Here is a 19,732-nt window from a genome sequence, read left to right as displayed (position 1 = left end):
GGTGCCAGTCCGTCGCGGGGGTGACGGGTCAGGCTGGGTGTGTGAGCGCGGTGCCAGCACATCGCGGGGGGTGGCAGGTCAGGCTGAGGCTCAGGGAGGCCCCAGGAGGTGCAAGTGCCCCGGGTTCTGAAGGATGGAAGGTGGGCAGAGAGAGCTGACATTCACTGAGTCCCCCATGCACGAGAAGGGTTGCACTAATGCAACTAACATTTATATACAACAACTCACAAAGCACTTTTCTGATGCTTTATTACCTCTGCTTAATTTTATTAAATTCATGCAGTGACCTGACAAGGTAGAATTCGTATTAGCTCATTCTTAGGTGGAAAAAATAAAATAAAAAAGAAAACCAAAGACTTGGGGCAGTTTGAGGTTGAATTAGAAGAGACCAGAGTGCCAGGGATGTTGGGGGTGCTTGGTGCTGGGTGACCTTGTTATGTTGATGGTAGTGGCTGTTGACATGGGTGGCTGGGCAGAGCTGACAGCTAGAGAAACTGAGGCACAAGAAGCTGCAGAGATTGAGTAAATTAGTGACAGGGCTGGGCCAGTGTTTGAGCATTGTGCCCAGCTCCCACTGAACACACCTGTTCTTCACCCCATACCCTAAGGAGCAGGCCCACTTCCCAGCTGAGGTTCGCTCTTCCCACCTTTCAGCTTAGAACCCTGCCCCCCAAGTCCTCCTCCCCAAGGCTGGTTCCCACCCAGGTTGCAGCCCCAGCTGTCTCTGCAGGTGGGCCCAGCCGTTGCCCTCAACATGCAGGCAGTCAATCCTACATCCTAGCCAGGGACTTGAAACCCCTTCAGACACCACCTCCTCAGAGAAGAATCTTCCACCTGCCCCCCAGGTTCCTCAAGACCCTACGCCTCCTCCTGTGGGAACAGTTGTGCACAGCAGCCATTTCCCTATTTATTTCCTGCCTCCATCCCCCAACTGGGCTGTGAGCCCCTGGGGGCGGGGACTGGGATCTGGGTACCCACTGCCCGGCACTAACTCCAGCACAGAGAGGATGCTCAGGGACGCTTGAAGGGTGGAGTCCGAGTGCACATCTGTACATGTCCTGCTCCCTCTTCTGTGTTTCCACACAGGCCCCTGCAACGTGGAAAATAACTCTAATCATTTCCCTCTTGGGAATTTGTCAACAGGTTCCTCCATCTGGCATCCGGCGTGTCGACAAGCAGCCAGAACTGAAGACAGAAACAAGGTTGGTGGCATTTACTGGTGTCTCTGATGTCCTCTTCACTGCTCCTGCACAATCTCTGTACAGTTAACAGGACACTGACCGGGTTCTACAGGCTCGTTGTGCAGTGCCACAGGCTGCAGGATGGGGGCAGCGAGGCTTAGGAGGTGGGGAGGGTAAACAGGTAGACAGCTGAGCAATACTACAGGGGGAACAAGGGCATCTTTGTTTTCTATGGATACACAGGCTAGGTAATCTATTTAAAAATAAGTTGATTCGGCTCATGGTTCTGGAGGAGGGGAAATCCAGGAGCGTGGTGTGGCATCTGGTGAGAGCTGTCCCATGGCAGGAGGGGGAGACAGGGCGAGAGCTCATGAACAAAGAGGAAAAAGGGGGTCAAACTCCCGAGATAACTAACCCACTCCCACAGTAACGGCATCAATCCATTCAGGAAGGCAGAGCCCTCATGAACAGTCACTTCCCAAGGCCCTCACCTCCAACACCGTCACAAGGGACACCAAGTTTCCAACACACGAATTTTGGAGTGCACACAGCAAAGAGGCATCTGAGAGCCTTTGTGGACTGTCCTGCTGACCTTCTCACTCACTTGATGAACTCCAATGGCCGTGAAAATTGGAGGACAATGACAGTGTTGGGGGCCCCAAACAGTCCCCAAGACCACCCTCACGTCTGTGAACCCCGAAAATCCGAGACAGGTCTCAGTTAATTTAGAAAGTTTATTTTGCCGAGGTTGAGGATGTGTGCCCATGACACAGCCTCAGGAGGTCCTGACGACACGTGTCCAAGGTGGTCAGAGCACAGCTTGGTTTTATACATTTTAGGGAGACATGAGATGTCAATTAACATATGTAAGATGAACATTGGTTCAGTCTGGAAAGGCGGGACAGCTCGAAGCAAAGGCAGGATCACTCAAAGCATGGAGGGGCTTCCAGGTCCTAGGTAGATAGGAGACAAGTGATTGCATTCTTCGGAGTTCTGAAAGGAGGAATCAGATCTGCATTTATCTCAGTGAGCAGAGGAGTGACTTTGAATAGAATGGGAGGCAGGTTGGCCCTAAGCAGTTCCCAGCTGGACTTTTCCCTTTAGCTTAGTGATTTGGAACAGGCCTCATCTGGTTGGTGGTCTGGGACCCGAGGGTGGTCTATGGCCCCATCTGACTGGTAGTCCAGGACCTGAGGACACCCCTAAGGCCCACAGGTCAGGCCATGTCCTCATCCTGCTCCTGCTGTGGATCTCAGCAACCCTTGGCCTCCCATTTCCTCCCGAATGTGGGGTGTCCTGGAGGCCTCATCCAGTCCACCAAGCAGGCTACCTTGGGGGTCCCGAGTGACTCTGTTGTCCTATAGCGGCAGGTGTGGGCTCTTGTTTGAGCAGCTGTGCCTGCAGGGAACATAGTGGGGCATTCAGAGTGTCTGATGGGGTTCAGGACAGCGTTCACACAGAGGCCCGTCTGAGTGAAGCTGCAGGATGCCCGGCATCCGGACTCCTCCTGGAAGGGCATTCCCCTGCTGCCAGCAGAGCAGGCAGGGCTGGAGGCCCGCACAGGGGCAAGCAGGGGCCCTGGCTTCCCACCTGTGTCCCTGATGCTCTCCTAGCAGCTCTGCTTTGGGCAGGGGAGGGGCCCCAAGGGAAATCTACCCTTTTCTGCCTTCCACGGTGGCAGAAGAGTCATGCGATGAAATCTCGCTGTGAGCTTGGCCAGGATGGCAGCAGCTAGCTGGCACATTGTGAATTTCGTCGTCCTCTCAAATGGTGTCTGCAGTCCATGATTCATTCTACAAGCTACCCCAAGGCTGCCCTGGGTCTCAGAGATGAGCAAGGCAGCAGCCCTTCCCTCAGCAAGCCACGGTGTGTGACTCTGAAGTGACCACAGGGCCGACACCATTTGTGAGATCCTTCCGTGCCCACAGAAGACCTGTGGAAGGGACCTGAGCGAGGGAGCCTCTCATGCCGAGGCCACCAGACCACACTGTGGCTTGCACGTATGCATGGGGACACCACCCTGTCTCCTGATGATACGGCTCCAATGAGTGGAGGAACACCAGGGTCTTCGTCTCAAGTCGAACTAGAAAAAACAACGCAGACACACGTGGAGTAGTTTTAAGGAGTGGAGAGTTTAATAGGCAAGAAAGAAGGAAGAAATTCCCTGGTCCAGAGAAAGAGGGGGGGGGCCCCAAAGCCAAGGGAAGGAACCCCAAGTGGGGTGGACACCAGCCAGGTATATATAGAGGTTCAACAGGGCTCAGGGGTTGGTTTGACCAGGCCTGTCATTCACGTAGCCCATGGAAAAGCTGGCCCTCCCACCCTAGCCTTTTAATATGCAAATGCAGGGCGCCATGATGTTCTACATACATGGGGATATGTGAGGGCGGCCCCGCTGCCAGGAACATGTGGGGCAAGGGCAAGAAGGCCGCAGGAATCACCATGTTTGGGTGGACCCGGTTTCTAGTGGCCTGCCTTTGCATATCAAAGGATGCCAGCCTGACTCTAAGAACTGCTTTGAAAACGACAGCTTCCCAAGGACCCCTTTTCCTTTCTATCTGCCTAAAATAATTTCTTTCTTTTTTTTTTTTGAGATGGAGTCTTACTCTGTCACCAGGCTGGAGTGCAGTGGCACAATCTCGGCTCACCGCAACTTCTGCCTCCCGGGTTCAAGTGATTCTTCAGCCTCAGCCTTCCGAGTAGCTGGGACTACAGCCGTGTGCCACCACACCCAGCTAATTTTTGTTTTTTGTTTTTTGTTTTTAAATAGAGACGAGGTTTCATTATGTTGGCCAGGATGGTCACGATCTCTTGACCTCGTGATCCACCTGCCTCGGCCTCCCAAAGTGCTGGGATTACAGGCGTGAGTCACCGTGCCCGGCCCTTAAAATAATTTTTTAATAACTCCTACCACACTGAGACTGACCAGGGCTGGAAAAGGGAGCTCCGCGACCACAGCCAGGTCCCCTCAAGGGCGGGGTGGGGGGCGGCTGGCTCCAGCTCCCAGGTCTGGCCCTGCTGTGGAACTGGCCATGGGACCTGCAGAAGGCCTGACTCTGGCCAGGCGGCAGCAGCAGTTCCACCCCCTACACTGATGCCAGCCCGTGCTGACCTCCGGGTCACTGGTCTAATGGGCGGGGGTCACTTAACCACGGATGCTGCCAGCAGACGAGGAAGGAGTCCTTGTGCTCGGGGCCTGTTCAGACATCCTTGTTTCCTGGGCTCTGTTTGCAGTTGCTTTTGAAGCAGTTATTTTTAACAGAGGGCTAGTTGGCCTCTGCCAACACATGGGGGCGGCGCAGCCTGAGAACGGTTGGCCTCTTAGCACCGAGTCCAGGGACTGGCATGGCTCCCGGCCTAATGGTTCTCGTACTGTACACATCTCAGGTCCCCTTGGAGCTGATTGTCCCGGAGGGCCTGGCGCTTCCTGGCCTGGGGGTGGGAGGGAGAGCCATCCTGCTCTGTGTTGTTCCGTCAGGCGCAAACCAGTTAAGGAGAGAGTATACAGAAGGCAGGCGGACCTGGACCACTCCTGGGGGCATCGACCTCACTTGCTCTTGGAAACTCGACACCCAGCCGGAAGTGGCTTCTCCATGCTACCTGCTAGTCCAAGAGAAGTGACTCCCGGTCCTAACCCCTCTAGCCAGTCCGTCCCTGCCTCAGGGTTGCTTTTCAGCAAGAGGCCGACCTCTGAGCCCCTTGCCCCAGGCAAGGTTGCAGTAGGGAGGAGGGAGCACTCACTGTTCTCCACAGCCTGGAAGGTGGCCCTGATTGCATGGCTGCCCCTTCCGCACCATGGGGATGGGAGCTCTCCGAGGACAAGGACCTGTCCACGGAAAGAGGGAAACTGTAAAGTACTGGAAGAGATTCATTCTGAGTCAAATATGAGTGACTATGTCCCATGACACAGCCCTCGTGTGACCCTGGGAACAGGCCCCCAGGTGTTTGGGATGCAGCTTGATTTTATACCTGTCAGGAAGACATGAGACATCAGTCAGAATACATGTAAGATTGACATCGGTTTGGTCCAGAAAGTGGGACAACTCAAAGCAGGGGCTTCCAGGTTATAGGTAGATTTTAAAACATTCTGATTAACTGTGCACAGTGGCTCACACCTGTAATCCCAGCACCTTAGGAGGCTGAGGTGGGTGGATCATTTGAGGTCAGGAGTTCGAGACCAGCCTGGCCAACATGGTGAAACCTGCTCTCTACCAAAAATACAAAACTTAGCCAGGCATGGTGGCACGTGCTTGTAATTTCATCTATTCAGGTGGCTGAGGCACAAGAATCGCTTGAGATGGGAGGCGGAGGTTGCAGTGAGTCGAGATTGTGGCATTGCACTCCAGCCTGGGCAACAGAGTGAGACCCTGTCTCAAAAAATAAACATAAAGTGTTCTGATTGGCAGTTGGTTGAAAGAGCTAATATCTAGAGAAAGGAATGTCTCTTTGTGGCGTCTAAGGTTTCGTCATGCAGATGAAGCCTCCAGGTAGCAGGCTTCAGAGAGAATAGACTGTAAATGTTTCTCATCAGACTTAAGGTCTGTGTTGATGTTAAATGCTGGTGGGCTTTTCCTGAATTCCAAAGGGAGGCAGGCATAGTGAGGCCTGTCTGAACCCTGCTTCCCATCATGGCCAGATCTAGTCTTCTAGGTTAACTTTGGGGTGCCCTGGCCAACTGGATAGAGTCCATTGAGATGGCCGGGGAGCCCTAGCATTTGATTTTTGGTTTACAGACGGCAAGTCAGACGTCCCTGGCATCTGGCCAGGGTGCTCAGCGGAGGTGAGAAGGATGTGGTCCTAGCTGCCCTGTCCCCAGTGCCGCCTGCCTCAGGCGTTTGTGGTCATTTGACACACAAGCCACGAAGCACCTACCGTGTGCGCTCTGGGATTGGGCACTGTGAACAGAGAGGTGAATAAGACCTGAGGGGTCCCTGCCCCCAAGGAGCCCCCGTCTGGTGGGGGAGACAGATGTGGATGGGCAGACATGATGTGCAGGATGCTCAGAGGTGCTGTGACAGAGAGGGGCCCAGGCCCAGCTGGCGGTGGTCACAGGTGGCTTCCTGGAGCTGTGGCTGATGGCCCAGTCTGGTTCTGGCTCTGGGTGGTGTGTCTGAGAAGCCAGTGATCTTCAGGGGACTGAACGTGGGTTTCAGGACCCTGGGGTGGGAAGGGGGTGGCCCTGTGCCTGTGAGTAGCCCAAGGTAACCCCCAAGAACAATGAAGGTGGCCACAGGGACAGCTCAGCTCAGAGGGGTCCCTGCTCTGGCCAGGGGCTGGGTGACTTCAGTGGAGGAAGCCTGGACTGGCCAGGCTGGTCCCTTAGGCTGTGGGTTTCCAAGGTGGGTCTCCTTTGGAAAAGTTAAGAGTGAGGTCTCCCCCGTGCACAGAGGCCTCCGTGATGGCTACTGTGGGTGGGAGCCCAGGAGGAAGCTGGAGACTGTGGGGGCCGTTGAGGAAGAAGGAAACAGGCTTCTTGAGACCAAACATAGGGCCGTTCCAGCTGAATGGGAGCGAGACGGTCCTGGCAATTCTCAGCGGTGGCCAAGAGCAGTAGAGCAAGGCTTGGCATTGGAGTTCTGCTCTGCCTCCTCCCAGCTGTGTGACCTGGTGCAAGTCACTAGCCCTCTCTGAGCCTCAGCCCCTCGGCTTTCACATGGAGATGAGAGGGGTCAGACCATGTGACCCTAATGACAGGCCTCCCCAGTGGCTATAGAAGGACAGCTGCCTCCCTGGGGCCAGGCAAAGCTGGTGGGGATTGGAGCCAGGTGAGCTCCCAGCCCTTCCATCTCTGTGGGTCTGAACAAGGCGCTTGTACTGGGGCCTGGGAGAACATACGGATGTTGAGTTCCATTGCCAAGCACCTTTGTGCGAGTGGAGTCGGGTAGGGAGAAAGTCAGAAAAAGCTCCAGCCTCCTCCCACTGGGGAAAATCAGGCCTACTCAGCTCCCTTCTGACTCCTCCCCACCCATCACAGAGCTGGAGACTGAGCCCAGGAAGGGGAATGAAGACAGTGACCGGGCTGCCCCGCCCAATTCCCTCAAACATGCAGAGAGCAATCCCCACCCCTGGCCCGGTGCTGAAACCGGCCAACACTCCCTCCCTCCCATTTGTACCAAGGCACAGTTGGAGGCTGTGAAACATTCCTCCGGAGCCTGCGAGACTTTCTTGCACTGCTGTTGGTGTGCTCAGCTTAAGGGAATCTTTCTTCTAAAACACCCAATGTTTGTCTGCTTTGCAGAGAAGACGGTTCTCTGTCAAGGTCATCTCCTGCGCCCACCTTGAGCTGAAATAATAGTGGAGAGAATTTTTCAGTGCTAAGCCCCTCACGTGCCTCATCCCTGATCTAATCCTCAGAAACGGAAAACCTCTCAGGGAAGCGGTGCCGGGGGATGGAGAAGGACGCTGAGACTCAAAGGGTGTTTCGATGTATTCATATAAAATGTATGCAGCCGTCATCTTGGCCTGGAAAACGTTCGACCTGGCCCAGGAACAGTGGACCTCAGAACTAGCTGTCCACTTTGCAAACAGCAGGTGGTGTTGGGCCATCCTGGGCATGACTGAGGACCCAACCCTTGCCAGCCTGCAGAAATCTGTGGTCCCAGGGGGCAGGCAGACCCCGGAGTTGATGCCCACCTGGCATGTAGCCCCAGGCCTGAGGGAGGCCCAAGGAAGCTAGGCAGACCTCCTAGAGGAGGAGGCGGCAGAGGCGGCGGCAGCTGCCAAGCTAGGATGTGAGGAGACACGGGGCGTAGAGAGGAACTGGGCCAGTTGAGCGGGGCAAGTGCAGAGGTGGCAGACAGGCAGTGGAGTGTCATGCCCACTCCCTCCTCTCCTTCCTTTCTAGATGCAGAATCAAGTTTGCACTCAGGGTTGCCCGGGCGCCACCCGCATGCCTCACAGGGTTGTCCCGCTGCTGCACGTGGCCCCACGTCCCGCGCTTGTGTTGCCCATCCTCGTTGGTGTGCGCTGAGTGTAGGAGGCGCTGGTTGTCACCCACGCCAGCCGCCGCACCGTGCCCAGCCTGAGTCAGGCAGCTGGGGCTTCCCCGATAAACGCACCTGGCCTGGGCGGCTTGCGCAGCAGAAACCCACCTTCCCACAGCTCTGGAGCCCAAAAGGCCGGGATCACAGCGTTAGCTGGGGTGGTTTCTCCGTCGTTGGCTCGTAGATGCTGCCTGCGCCTCCATGTGGCCTCCCTCTGTGTGTCTGTGTCCTGATCTCTGCTCGTAGAAACCCCAGGCATAATGGATTAGGGCCCATCCTAGTGACCTTTTCAAAACGCTGTCTCCAAATACAGCCGCATTCTGAGGTCCTGGGGGTTAGGATTCAACCTACGAATGTTGTCACAGATCAGCCCATCCACTGTGGTGCCTCCCGGGCTGCAGGCACCGCTGGATGGATGGACCCTTGAGATGGGCGGGACAGAATTGTTGGGGGTGGCAAGAAAAGGGTCTGCTCAGAAAATGAGAGAGGAGGGAGCTGCAGTGGGGGCTGTGGTCGGGGTGGGAAACCATGGATGCAGTAGAGGACGTGGGGGACGTGGGGGCCGTGGGGAGAGTGAGGGCTGGGCTCTTGGCTGCTGAGGGCTGGGGAGGCCTCTGTGGAGACGGACTCCTTTTGGACAGGGTGAATAGGAGGCGTGGGGAAGGCCAGGCAGGTGGCCCAGGAGTGAGGGCTGAACCAGGAGAGACCCCTTCCCTGCAGGTGGGGAGAGACAGGTGCAGCCAGGGGTGTGGGGACCACAGAAGGAGCGTGTCCACAGGGCTGGAAGGGGCTGAGGTGGGGGAAGAGGCAACAGTCATGAAAACCATCAGCCCAGGGGACACAGCAGGTGTAGTCTGGGAGGGAGGAGTGGACCAGACAGCAGCAAGCATGCAAGGAGGACACAGGTCCCGGGGTGACGGCAGCAAAAAGGCCAGGACAAGCCCAGAGGTGCGATGGAGAGAGTGGCTGCCAGGGGCCTCCGAAGGGTCATTTCCAAGTTGTGTGTCAGGTGGGAGCAGGTGCTCCTTGAGCTAAGACAGCCTTGGGGGACCGTGGGAGGGTCAGAGGGCATGGAGAACAGAGCTGGGGGCCAAGCTAGAGAGGGTCTTGAGGGTGACCAAGATGGTCCCATGTTCCCAGGAACCTGGGCCAGTGGACTCAGCTGTAGCGAGTCCCCATAATCCCGGTGGAAAATGACGTCTCTGAGCATAACTGGAGTTTGTGGAACGGCTTGTGTGTCACTCTGCTCCCATGTGGCCCGCCGCATCTGTCTGATGCTAGCTTTTCAGTCATTCAGCCAAGCTTGTGGGTTTATTCTAAGAATCCCTTCAGCCCCAACTTTATTTATTTATTTATTTATTTATTTATTTATTTATTTATCTGTTTATTTATTGAGATGGAGTCTCTCTCTGTCACCCAGACTGGAGTACAGTGGCACGATCTCGGCTCACTGAGCTCTGCCTCCTGGGTGCAAGCGATTCTCCTGCCTCAGCTTCCTGAGTAGCTGGGATTACAGATACTTGCTACCACACCCAGCTAATTTTTGTATTTTTAGTAGAGACGGGGTTTCACCATGTTGGTCAGGCTGATCTCAAACTTCTGACCTCGTGATCTGCCCACCTCCGCCTCCCGAAGTGCTGGGATTGCAGGCGTGAGCTACCACGCCCGACCCAGCCCCAACTTTAAAGAAACACCCCAGTGCACTGGCGTGGCTGCTGGAGTGCAACTCCTGACAGTCACCTCTGGAGGCCCCGAATGTTGGTACCTGGCTTCAATCTCTTCCTCTCTCCTTTCTCAGGAAACCAGAACTTCCTCAGAGAGCATCATTTCTGTCCCTGCTTCCAGCACCTCAGGGTCTCCGAGCCGTGTGATTTATGTAAGTCGGGGCCTTTTTTATGGGGACGGCAGTGGGAGGGTGGAAAGAGAAGGGGGGCCCGGTGGCCATGGCTGAGCCTGCCCCTAAAAGAGTTCCCTGAGAGCTGTCATCTGGGGCCTGAGGTACGGCCATTGCTCTTGTCCCTGCTTCGGGGTGGAGGTCGGTACAGGCTTTATGAGTTTGACTGAAAACCTGAAACACAGAATGTTTGTTTGACCTGGCAATTCCCCTGGGAACCTCTCCCCAATTATCTGGTGACAAGAGCCACACGGTGGTGTGTACACAGCTGCTGTTTATAGTGGCGCGAACACGTCACATCAACGGCTGACAGTCAGGGCTTGCCAGGCACCCAGGCGGACCCTGCAGGTTTTGCAAACCACGGCCCAGATCTGTATAGACCAGCATGCACGTGCTCCCGACGCCTCCCTAAAAGAAGCACGCTAAGGGTGATGTAAATTATGTGATCCCGTTTTCGTTAAAGAGAGAGAGACTGTGTGTGTGTGTGTGTGTGTGTGTGTGTGTGTGCGTGTGCGCGCCTCACATGCTTCCATAAGCACACACAAATATAAAAATGATTGAAAACATTTTAACAAGTCGTTACCAGAAATTTCCTCTGGGTGGTGGGATTCGAAATGGGAGATTATTGTTACTATTATTTGCTAATATTGCTGTGTAAATACCAAAATTCCTTATCTAGGCAAGGACCCCCAGCACCAGGTGAGGGATGGCTGATGCGGTGGTAACCAGGGGCCACCCAGGACTGCTGCGTAGGCTGCCCCTGCACCAGAACCCAGCACTGGAATGGCTGGTGACGTGGGACAAGCCCCTTCTCCCCTCCCCGTCCCCACCAGGCCAGGACCTGGGTTCTCTCTGCCTCAGCGGAGGCTGGATCCGCTGGGTTTCCAGGCTCTGGAACTTTGAGACAATGTATTGGATCCGCTCCCTGCTGTGCTTCTTTTCTGCCCTTCTCCCTCGTAGTGGTTGGACACAGGGTCCTTCCTGACCTTAATCCTGACAGTGACCGTGAGGAGCGCACGAGTCCTCAGTTACTGTGATGCACTGCTGGCCTGGAGGGTGAGTGGCACTGTGGCCCTTGGGACGTGCACTCCAAAGCTTAGGCGGGTGCATGAAGGCACCGGGTTGGCTGTGTGCCCTGGACGAGGTGCCACCCGCCTGGTGCCTCTGGGAGTGCCTCGGTAAGCCGTGGAGACCCCCGGGTACCTTCAGTCCAGGGCTCACTGAGGCACTGCCTGGATGACTGTGAGCACAGCACCTGCCCAGAAGAAGGCTGTGGGAGATGCTCGCTGCCGTTACCATTACCATCATCTGTGTCGACCTCCCGGGGGCTTGAACACCGGAAATAAATTGTCTCAAAGTTCCAGAGCCTAGAAACCCAGGATCAAGGAGTCGGCAGGGTTGGTCTCCCCATCCCTGGCCCGCGGGTGTCCGTCCTCTCCTTGCGTCCTCACGGGTCGTCTGTGTGCATCCGGGTCCTGATTTCTTCCCATTAGCACACCAGGCAGATTGGATTGGACCCACCCTAACGGCCTCATTTTAACTTGATGACCTCTCTTAAGGCCCTGCCTCCAAATGCAGTCACCTTCTGAGATCCTGAGGGTTAGGATTTTACCGACATGGGAATTCGGGGAGACACAGGTCAGCCCATAATACCATCAGCATCCTCATGAATAATGGTTATGACAGTTATCCTGTGAATGAGATCATGTTTGTGTAGGGGCACAAAAGTGTGGTCTGTTTCCTCACCCGTTGAAAGGGTCACAGCTAACACTCCTATAACAAGAGACAAGTTCACAAGAGAAAATGTATTTAATCAAAGTTTTAGGTGATACAAGAGCCTTCAGAAACGAAGGTGCAAAGACCCAGGGAGGACTGTCCTTTGTAATTTTGGTTTAGAGACAAGGTCTCGCTCGCGCCCAGGCCGGAGTGCAATGGTGAGATCATGGCTCACGGCAGCCTCAACCTCCCGGGCTCAGGCGATCCTCCCACCTCAGCCTTCTGAGTAGCTGGGACTACAGGCACGCAGCATCACACCTGGCTAGTTTTTGCATTTTTTGTTGAGATGAGATACTTTTATGTTGCCCAGGCTGGTGTTGAACTCCTGGCCTCAAGCAATCCACCTGTCTCAGCCTCCCAAAGTGCTGGGATTACAGGTGTGAGTCACCATGCCTGGCCAACACTCTTCTTTTTTTTTTTTTTTTGAGATGGAGTTTCACTCTTGTTGCCTAGGCTGGAGTGCCATGACTCGATCTCAGCTCACTGCAACCTCCACTCCCTGGGTTCAGGCAATTCTCCTGCCTCAGCCTCTCAAGTGGCTAGGATTATAGGCATGCGCCACCACACACAGCTAATTTTGTATTTTTATTAGAGATGGGGTTTCTCCATGTTGGTTAGGCTGGTCTCAAACTCCTGACCTCAGGTGATCCACTCGCTTTGGTCTCCCACAGTGCTGGGGTTACAGGCATGAGACACCGCGCCCGGCCTATTTTTATGCTTAGATTGGATGATAACTGGACGGCCATGTAGAAACGTGACTGGACAAAAAGTGTGTGATCTGGTGAGAATAGACCGCATGGGGAAACAGCAGGGCCGTCCGCTCAGATGCTTCTCCTCTCTGGGGAGCCCTTCTTCCTCCAGGTACAGGGCGGGGGGTCTTAGGACCCACCCTTAGGCAAGCTAGGTCAGAGAACGTCTCCATGGCCAGGTCGTGCACAGAATGAGGGAAAGGTTAGACTCATGTTTCTAGGCTTCATGGCTGGCTTTGGGGAGGAGCTTCTAGTTTCTATGACCCGCCTTGGGGAAGAGGAACTCTGGTTTCTATGGGTCACTTTAGCAGGGGCGGAAAGGAAGCGGGTGAGAGGCAGAAGGGCAGGAGGCGGTCAGAGAGACCCTGCTTCCGAGGCCTTCCACTCTCCCTTAGATCAAAGTCCTCAGCAAGCTGGGGCTCTGTACTTTGGGGTATTGTTTTCTGAACCCCAACATGTGCAAAGTACTCGGCATCTGGCCTGGTGCCTACTAAGCGCTCATTCATGGTAGCTGTTGCTGTTGCTGTTGCTGTTGCTGTTGCTGCTGTTGTTGTTGTTGTTGGAACCTGCGTGGCACATAATAACTGCTCATTAAATATGAGCTCATTTTTTTTTTTAACAAACTGGCATTTGCAAGGGGCGTGGAGTGGTAGTAACTGTGTGTGCATGCAGTAAGCAGTGACAGCAGCCTCTGTTGTCATGGTCCCGCTTTCAAGGCCATGCAGCACTTTTTCAAGGCAGAGCTGGGCTTGGAGCCCACAGGTCTCCATGACTCTGAGACTTGGGTTTTTCCAGGAGAACCCACTGCTCAGTGTTGTGAACAGCCGTGGTGGCTCCTTTTCTTCTTGCATCAGGCAGCACATGGGCGAACACAAGCTCCCTGTGGAGCCCTGGGGACCCAGCCAGGCCGGATAGCATCCCGGTTCTGGGTAGGGGAAGGGGTTCCTGTCCACAGGAGAGATCGGGGCAGACCCAAGTGCGGGTTTCAGGTGGGACGCCTGCCAAGGGATGGGGCAGGATGTTGGTGGGTGAAGAATTTCTGCACCAGTGGGGCGTGCACTTAACCCAGGTTGACTGCAGCCTGGTGCACTGTGTCTCCGCTTTGATGGACTTCCTGCTTGGCCAAGTAGGTGTGCTCACAATTCCAGTTTTAAACAGAAGGCCTCGAGTAAATTAATCCAGTCTCCCGGCCCTTAGTTTGACACGAGAGAGAATGCGTGGAGTGCCATGCTGCCTCCTGTTGGCCTCAGAGCTGTCCAGGGACCTGCCATCAGTGTGCCCACGTTGCTGATGCCACGTTGCTGATGCCACTCTGAGATATGCGCTGACTTTGCAGCCTCTAAGTGGTGGAGCCATAATCCAAGGACACATGCTCCTAATTCTGGCACGTGCTCCAAGTACCATGGTCAGCACCCAGCCTGGCTGCATCCCAGCCCTCCCAGGGGTCACACAGGCCAGAAGCCAGGGCAGCCCTGCTCTCTCTCCCATCTTGGGGTTGGTGCCACACGAGTGGGTAGTGCACACAGTCTGGCTCTTCACCGAGATGATGTGATTTGGTGGACAAGCCCTCCTTATCCCAGGGTTGTGTCCCGCTTTTCTTTTTTTCTTTTTTTCTTTTTTTTTTTTTTGACGGAGTCTCCTCTGTTGCCCAGGCTGGAGTGCAGCGGCACAATCTTGGCTCACTGCAACCTCCGCCTCCCAGGTTCAAGCAATTCTCCTGCCTCAGGCTCCCAAGTCACTGGGATTACAGGCACATGCCACCATGCCTGGCTAACTTCTGTATTTTTAGTAGAGGGGTCTTACCATGTTGGCCAGGCTGGTCTCAAACTCCTGGCCTCAGATGACCCACCTGCCTTGGCCTCCCAAAGTGCTGAGAGTACGGGTGTGAGCCACCGCACCTGGCCTGCCCTGCTTTTCATCTCACCTCTGCTGGTGTCTGTCATCAACCTACTGTGTGCCTGGCCCCCTGCTTTGTGCTGAGCACTCCCATGGTCTCAGATAGAGGCCGTTCCATGCCCCCATCGTGGTGCTTTGCAGGTTGCAGTTGCCCAGCCCTGCCTGCTGTGGGTGGTTGTGAAATGCAGCATCCCCTTCCTTCACTGTCAGGAAGAGACCAGCTCCCCCTGCCATTCACGTACACAGGAATGGACCAGAATCCACCAAGTGACTGCATCTCCTCCATGGACCGTGAGGGCTTGGTGGGCAGGGCTGGGCCTCGTTCATCTTAGTTTCCAGGATAAAACGTGCACACATGGTAGACCCTCCATAAACCATGCGGCTTTTGGACATCACCTGTTTCACTGCTCTTTTCTTTATTCCAAAGGCAATCTGCATTTATTTTAAAAAAAGAAAAAAAAAAAAACAGTAATCAGCACACCAGAGGAAATGAAAGCGTTTACATCCTGCCAGCCACAGTGGCCCTGCCGATGCTTCTGAGGCACCCCTCAGGTCTCGCTTCTGTGTGTGTGTAATTTTTACAACATGGAGTCACCCTGAACATATTATTTTGTAACCTTTATTTCAACATGTCAGTAGTGCAGAGCATAAAAGCAGCGTGCTTCCATTCTGTGTTATCATTGACTGGGTTATATGGTAATGATACTGTCGTAGGTGGCCATATTAGTGTGTATTGTGCTGGGTGGAGTGTGGGAGGGAAGAAAGCAAAGAGGAAAAACCCTTTACACATACTCGAGAGGCCTTCCGCCAATTAGAGAGTGCCGTCTGTTGTCATGGCAACCACCCAAGGACTTGGCATGGGGAGAAGTGGATCTGCAAGGCTACTTAGCAACCTGTCTAGGGGGTCGGGCAGAGGCTGTTGGCATCCTGCAGGCTGCCCTCTCTGACCCCTGCCGTCAGGGCCGGGTGGTTCAGGGAAGCCTGAGGAAGGCTGGGAACTAACCCAGGGCAAGGCGGCCCCCTATGCTGTGGGGCTGGACAGATGAATGCTGTGATCATCGCTGCTGGGAGGGGACGGAGGTGGGGAAGGGAGGATGCAACACACACCTCTCCAGGCATCTGGCTGAGAGTTCACCTGACTTTTGCAAATGCTTGATTGGCTTTCGTTCAATTCACAAGCCCGCTGTCAAGCTCACAGCCGGGCAAGGGACTCAGTAATGAATCCTGGACCTCCAGGAGCCACAGTCTTGGGGGGATACAGGATGACTCAACAGATGAAGATCAACACTAACTCGGGGCAGGGGGGCCTCCACTGAGTTTGGAAGGAACAGAGGTGGAGCTCAGGGAAGGTGTGTGGGAAGGACACGTCCCAGAGAGAGAACAGCAGGTACAAAGCCCCCAGGCTGTGGGTGACTGGGAGCTGTAAGGACTTGAGTGCCAAGTGGCATGGATAAGTGGGTAAACAAGCACCAGAGTTCCAATTTCCCGGAAGGCAGAGGGGAATTGCTGAAAATCCTACAGGATCAGATCTACAAATGACTGACTCAGGATTGGATCTCAGGTCTTTTGAACCCTGCCCCAGGCTCCAAAGGGGCAGCCACAGGTCTGAGACGTCAGAACTTCATTCTCTTTATGCACATCGCAAATGACAGGGTTCACCCCAAGACCCAACATCTCAGGAGAACCTCAAGCCTGGTGATCAGGGAAGACTTCATGGAGGAGGTGGGCTGGGGGCTAACAGAGCTGGAAGAATACAGGAAAGCTGGAGTAGGGGGCTGAACCTGGCACAGTTGGGGACATGGGGAAGAGACAGCTTAGGGTGAAGCTGCCAGGAACAGGAGGGCCAAGTTTGGGGGCCACAAGGAGTACTGGTATTGTCCAGCTGAGGAGGGGCTCCTGGAAGGTTTGAGCTGAGAACACTGGGATGCATCTGGGCCTGAGAGGCGTTCCCCTGGCAGTGAGGCCTGGAAAGGGGAGAGCTGTGGTGGGGAGCATGGGCTCTGGAGTCAGACAGCCAGGGTCACGTCCTGCCCTCCACCCTCCTGGCTCTGTGACTCTGGGCAAGTTACCCAACCTCTCTGGGCTCTGGCTTCTACATTGTGAAAAGGAGCTTCTCTGAGCACCCCTTCTTGGCATCATTGTGCTTTGTGAAGATGATGGAGGGCTCAGCTCAGTGCATGTCTTGGGGTAGAGAGCTCATTGTGTCCAGAGGAGGCTGAGGCTGGATCGAGAAGCAGCAACAGCAATCTCTACCAGAGTCACCTGTGGCTGGAAAATGCCCCAGGCAGCTCCTGGAGAGCCCAGAGCCAGGGAGAAGGGGACACGCAGGGGCAAGAGTGTGTGCACAGCGCACAGTGGGGTACTGCAGGGGAAGGCTGGGCAGAGTCAGAGCGGAGAGCAGCACGCACCAGCTGGACCCCCCTGAGCAGACACAGGGGTTCTCCCCGCCTTCCACATTCATTCAGCAAGGGCAGGAGCGCCTCTGCGGGCCAGGGTGGGCCAGGGGTAGACAAGACAAGGGCCCCCGACCCTGCTGAGGGGGTGTCTCAGCTGGCCTGTCAGATGCCGGGTGCTTTGCTGCCGGAGTGCATGTGAATGTGTGTGAGTGCGTGTGGGCATGGGGGGCGGTGAATGTGAACTTGCTTGGTGGCGGTGGGGTGATTGTGTGCAAGTACGTGTGGGCAGGTGTGTCTGCACGTTTGTGGGTGAGTCTGGGTGTGCAGGTGTGTGTGCCGGTGTGGGGGGTGTGCTGGATGTGTGTGAGTGAGCTGTGGGCCTGGGGAGTGATTGCATGTGTGAACACATGTCAGTGTGTGGGTGTGGACACATGTATGCTAGTATGTGGGAGTGGGCCAGGATGTGAGGGGGTGTCTGTACCTCCACAGTCTCAGACAGACACGTTCTCTGTGTGGGGGTGTGTGTGCATATGTGTGTAGTGCATGTGTGTGCCTGCATATGCATGCATGTGTGTGTGCATGTGTGTGCATATGTGTGCACATGTATATGTAGGTATATATCATCGCCCTTTGTATCCATGGGTTCCACATCTGCAGAGTCAACCAACCTCAGATTGAAAATATTCTTACAAAACAATAAAAATAGCAAACAACAATAAAAGTTAATACAAATAAAATAATATAAAAATAATACAGTATTTTATTTATACAAATAAAAGAATACAGCATAGCATCCATTTACCCAGCATTTGCATTGTGTTAGGCATTACAAATCACCAAAAGATGATTTTAAGCAAATGGGAGGATGTGCACAGGCTACATGCAAATACCACATAATTTTATTTAACAACCTGAGCATTTGAGGATTTGGGGATTTGAGAAGGGTCCCGGGACCAATCTCACATGAATAGTAAGGGATGCGTATGTGTTTGCCTATGTGTGTGTTTGTGTGTGTGTTTGCATGTGTGTGTCTGTGTACGTGTGCATGCATGTACACATGTTTAAGCCATGAACTGAGTCTGCCAGACCCCATGCCAGGCACATCACAGGTGTGGCCTCCTTGACCCCAGAGCCTTTGTATGTGATCATCTCCCTTACTTTGTACAGAAGGAAACTGAGGCTTAGAGAAGACACTTCCACAGGGCCTACTGGCTCTTTTGTGGCTGGGCCTCAGGACCCAGGCCCGCCTGCTCTGGAGTTCCCTGTGCTTTTGATCCTGTCCCCATTTCACCTATACCAGGAACTGGGGGTGAGCTCAGACTCTGCCCGAAGTGCTGTGACCCCAGCACTCTCCTCACGGCTGCTGAACAGCCACTGCCCTCTGGTTTTGGGGGCACTGTCCTGTGGGATGCATCTGGCTTTGGGAGCACTGCCCTCTGGGATGTGGGTCTGACTGTCCCCTCCCCAATTCTCTTTCCCCCCTCAGGCCAAGCTTGGTGGTGAGATCCTGGACTACAGGGACTTGGCAGCCCTTCCTAAAAATAAGGCCATCTATGACATCGACCGCCCCGACATGATCTCCTACTCACCTTACATCAGCCACTCTGCAGGGGATAGGCAGAGCTACGGCGAGGTATGTACCCTGTCCGCATGGCCCTGGACACCTGTGCCCCCAAGTGCTGCCCTGCAGGACAGGCGTCTTCCCTAGCGTGTGTCCCATGGGGCCAGAGCCACTTCCATCTTCACCACTCACCCACATGCTCAGCCTCTTCATGCCCATCAGAGAGCCACTTGCATGTCCTGTTTCAGTAACGCCCAAGGCACGGTGGCCCCAAAGCTGCCGTTGCTGAAGGAGTGAGCCTGGAAGCCTCCTTAACTGGAGCAGAAAGTAGGAAGCATGCTGATTTGTAGCAAAGATGATGGCAACTCAGTGAAAATCTCCTAATTTTCTTAAGCATTAGATTATTTTCATAAAGCATGAGATGCATTTCCTCTGTAGAAGACTCTTGGCCCTTGCCACCCTCACTGCCATGCTTCTGCCCCATGCTCCTCTGCCCCATGAATTCATGAGCCAATGTGACCGGCCTGGTCGAACCGCAGATTATTTATTTCCTGGCACGCCTGTGGACAGTGTTCCTTACGCCTTAGAGGTTTCTTATTTAGAGCTGCTCTGTCCATTTCCTGTGGAATGCATTGTTGGTTTTTGCTTTTCCTCTTGTGGTTCTGAGGTTTCAACACGACCGTGGCTGCCTGGGGTAGGAGGAGGCGTTGCCAGGCTGTTGGCCCGAGTGCGTGTGCTTTTGACATGCGTGCCGCCAGGCGTGGGGCTCCCCGGGATGGGGAAGCTCAGTCCTGTCAAACATGTTTCCCTTGGGCCTTCTCGTTTTGAGACTTCAACAAGGGCCTCTAGGGAAGCAAGAGCTGAGACTCCAGGGCAGCACGTTTGATGTGGATGGTGTGGGGCGAGAAAGTCACGGCTGCTGGGTGCACCTGCCGAACTCAAGGGCTGTGCAGGGAGGATGAGAAGAGCTCAGGGCCGGCAGGTGCCCTCCTGACTTGCTTCTGTCCCTAGGGATCACAGAATTTGAGGATGTGGGTGACAAACCCCACTGACAATGAGAGGGACCAGTGGGGGGAGCTGAGGGAGGGCATCCCGACCCGCATCCACCTGCACCCACATGCACCCACCCACCTGCACCCACCTAACAGCCACATACTTGCACCCACCTTTCTGCACCCACCTACCTGCCACCTACCTGCACCCCCCTGCACCCACCCACCACCCACCCACCTACCACCCACCTACCTGTACCCACCTACCACTCACCACCCACCCACCCAAGTGCACCCACCTACC

The 19,732-nt window shown here is 54.7% G+C and overlaps 1 protein-coding gene across 1 annotated transcript in view; it reads left to right on the top strand.

Annotated features, from left to right (window-relative positions):
• ABLIM2 (actin binding LIM protein family, member 2) overlaps positions 1-19,732 on the top strand; it is a 185,481-nt gene that overhangs the window by 82,312 nt on the left and 83,437 nt on the right. The window contains exons 13-14 of the mRNA XM_012002191.1: positions 9,963-10,040; positions 18,362-18,508. Of these exons, the coding sequence (XP_011857581.1) occupies positions 9,963-10,040; positions 18,362-18,508 (225 nt within the window). The remainder of the gene's footprint in view (positions 1-9,962; positions 10,041-18,361; positions 18,509-19,732) is intronic.

The sequence above is a fragment of the Mandrillus leucophaeus genome, unplaced genomic scaffold, assembly GCF_000951045.1.
Source record: "Mandrillus leucophaeus isolate KB7577 unplaced genomic scaffold, Mleu.le_1.0 Scaffold68, whole genome shotgun sequence".
Taxonomy (NCBI): Eukaryota; Metazoa; Chordata; class Mammalia; order Primates; family Cercopithecidae; genus Mandrillus; species Mandrillus leucophaeus.
The sequence above is the reverse complement of the archived record's forward strand: the minus strand, read 5'-3'. Positions and strand labels throughout refer to the sequence as shown.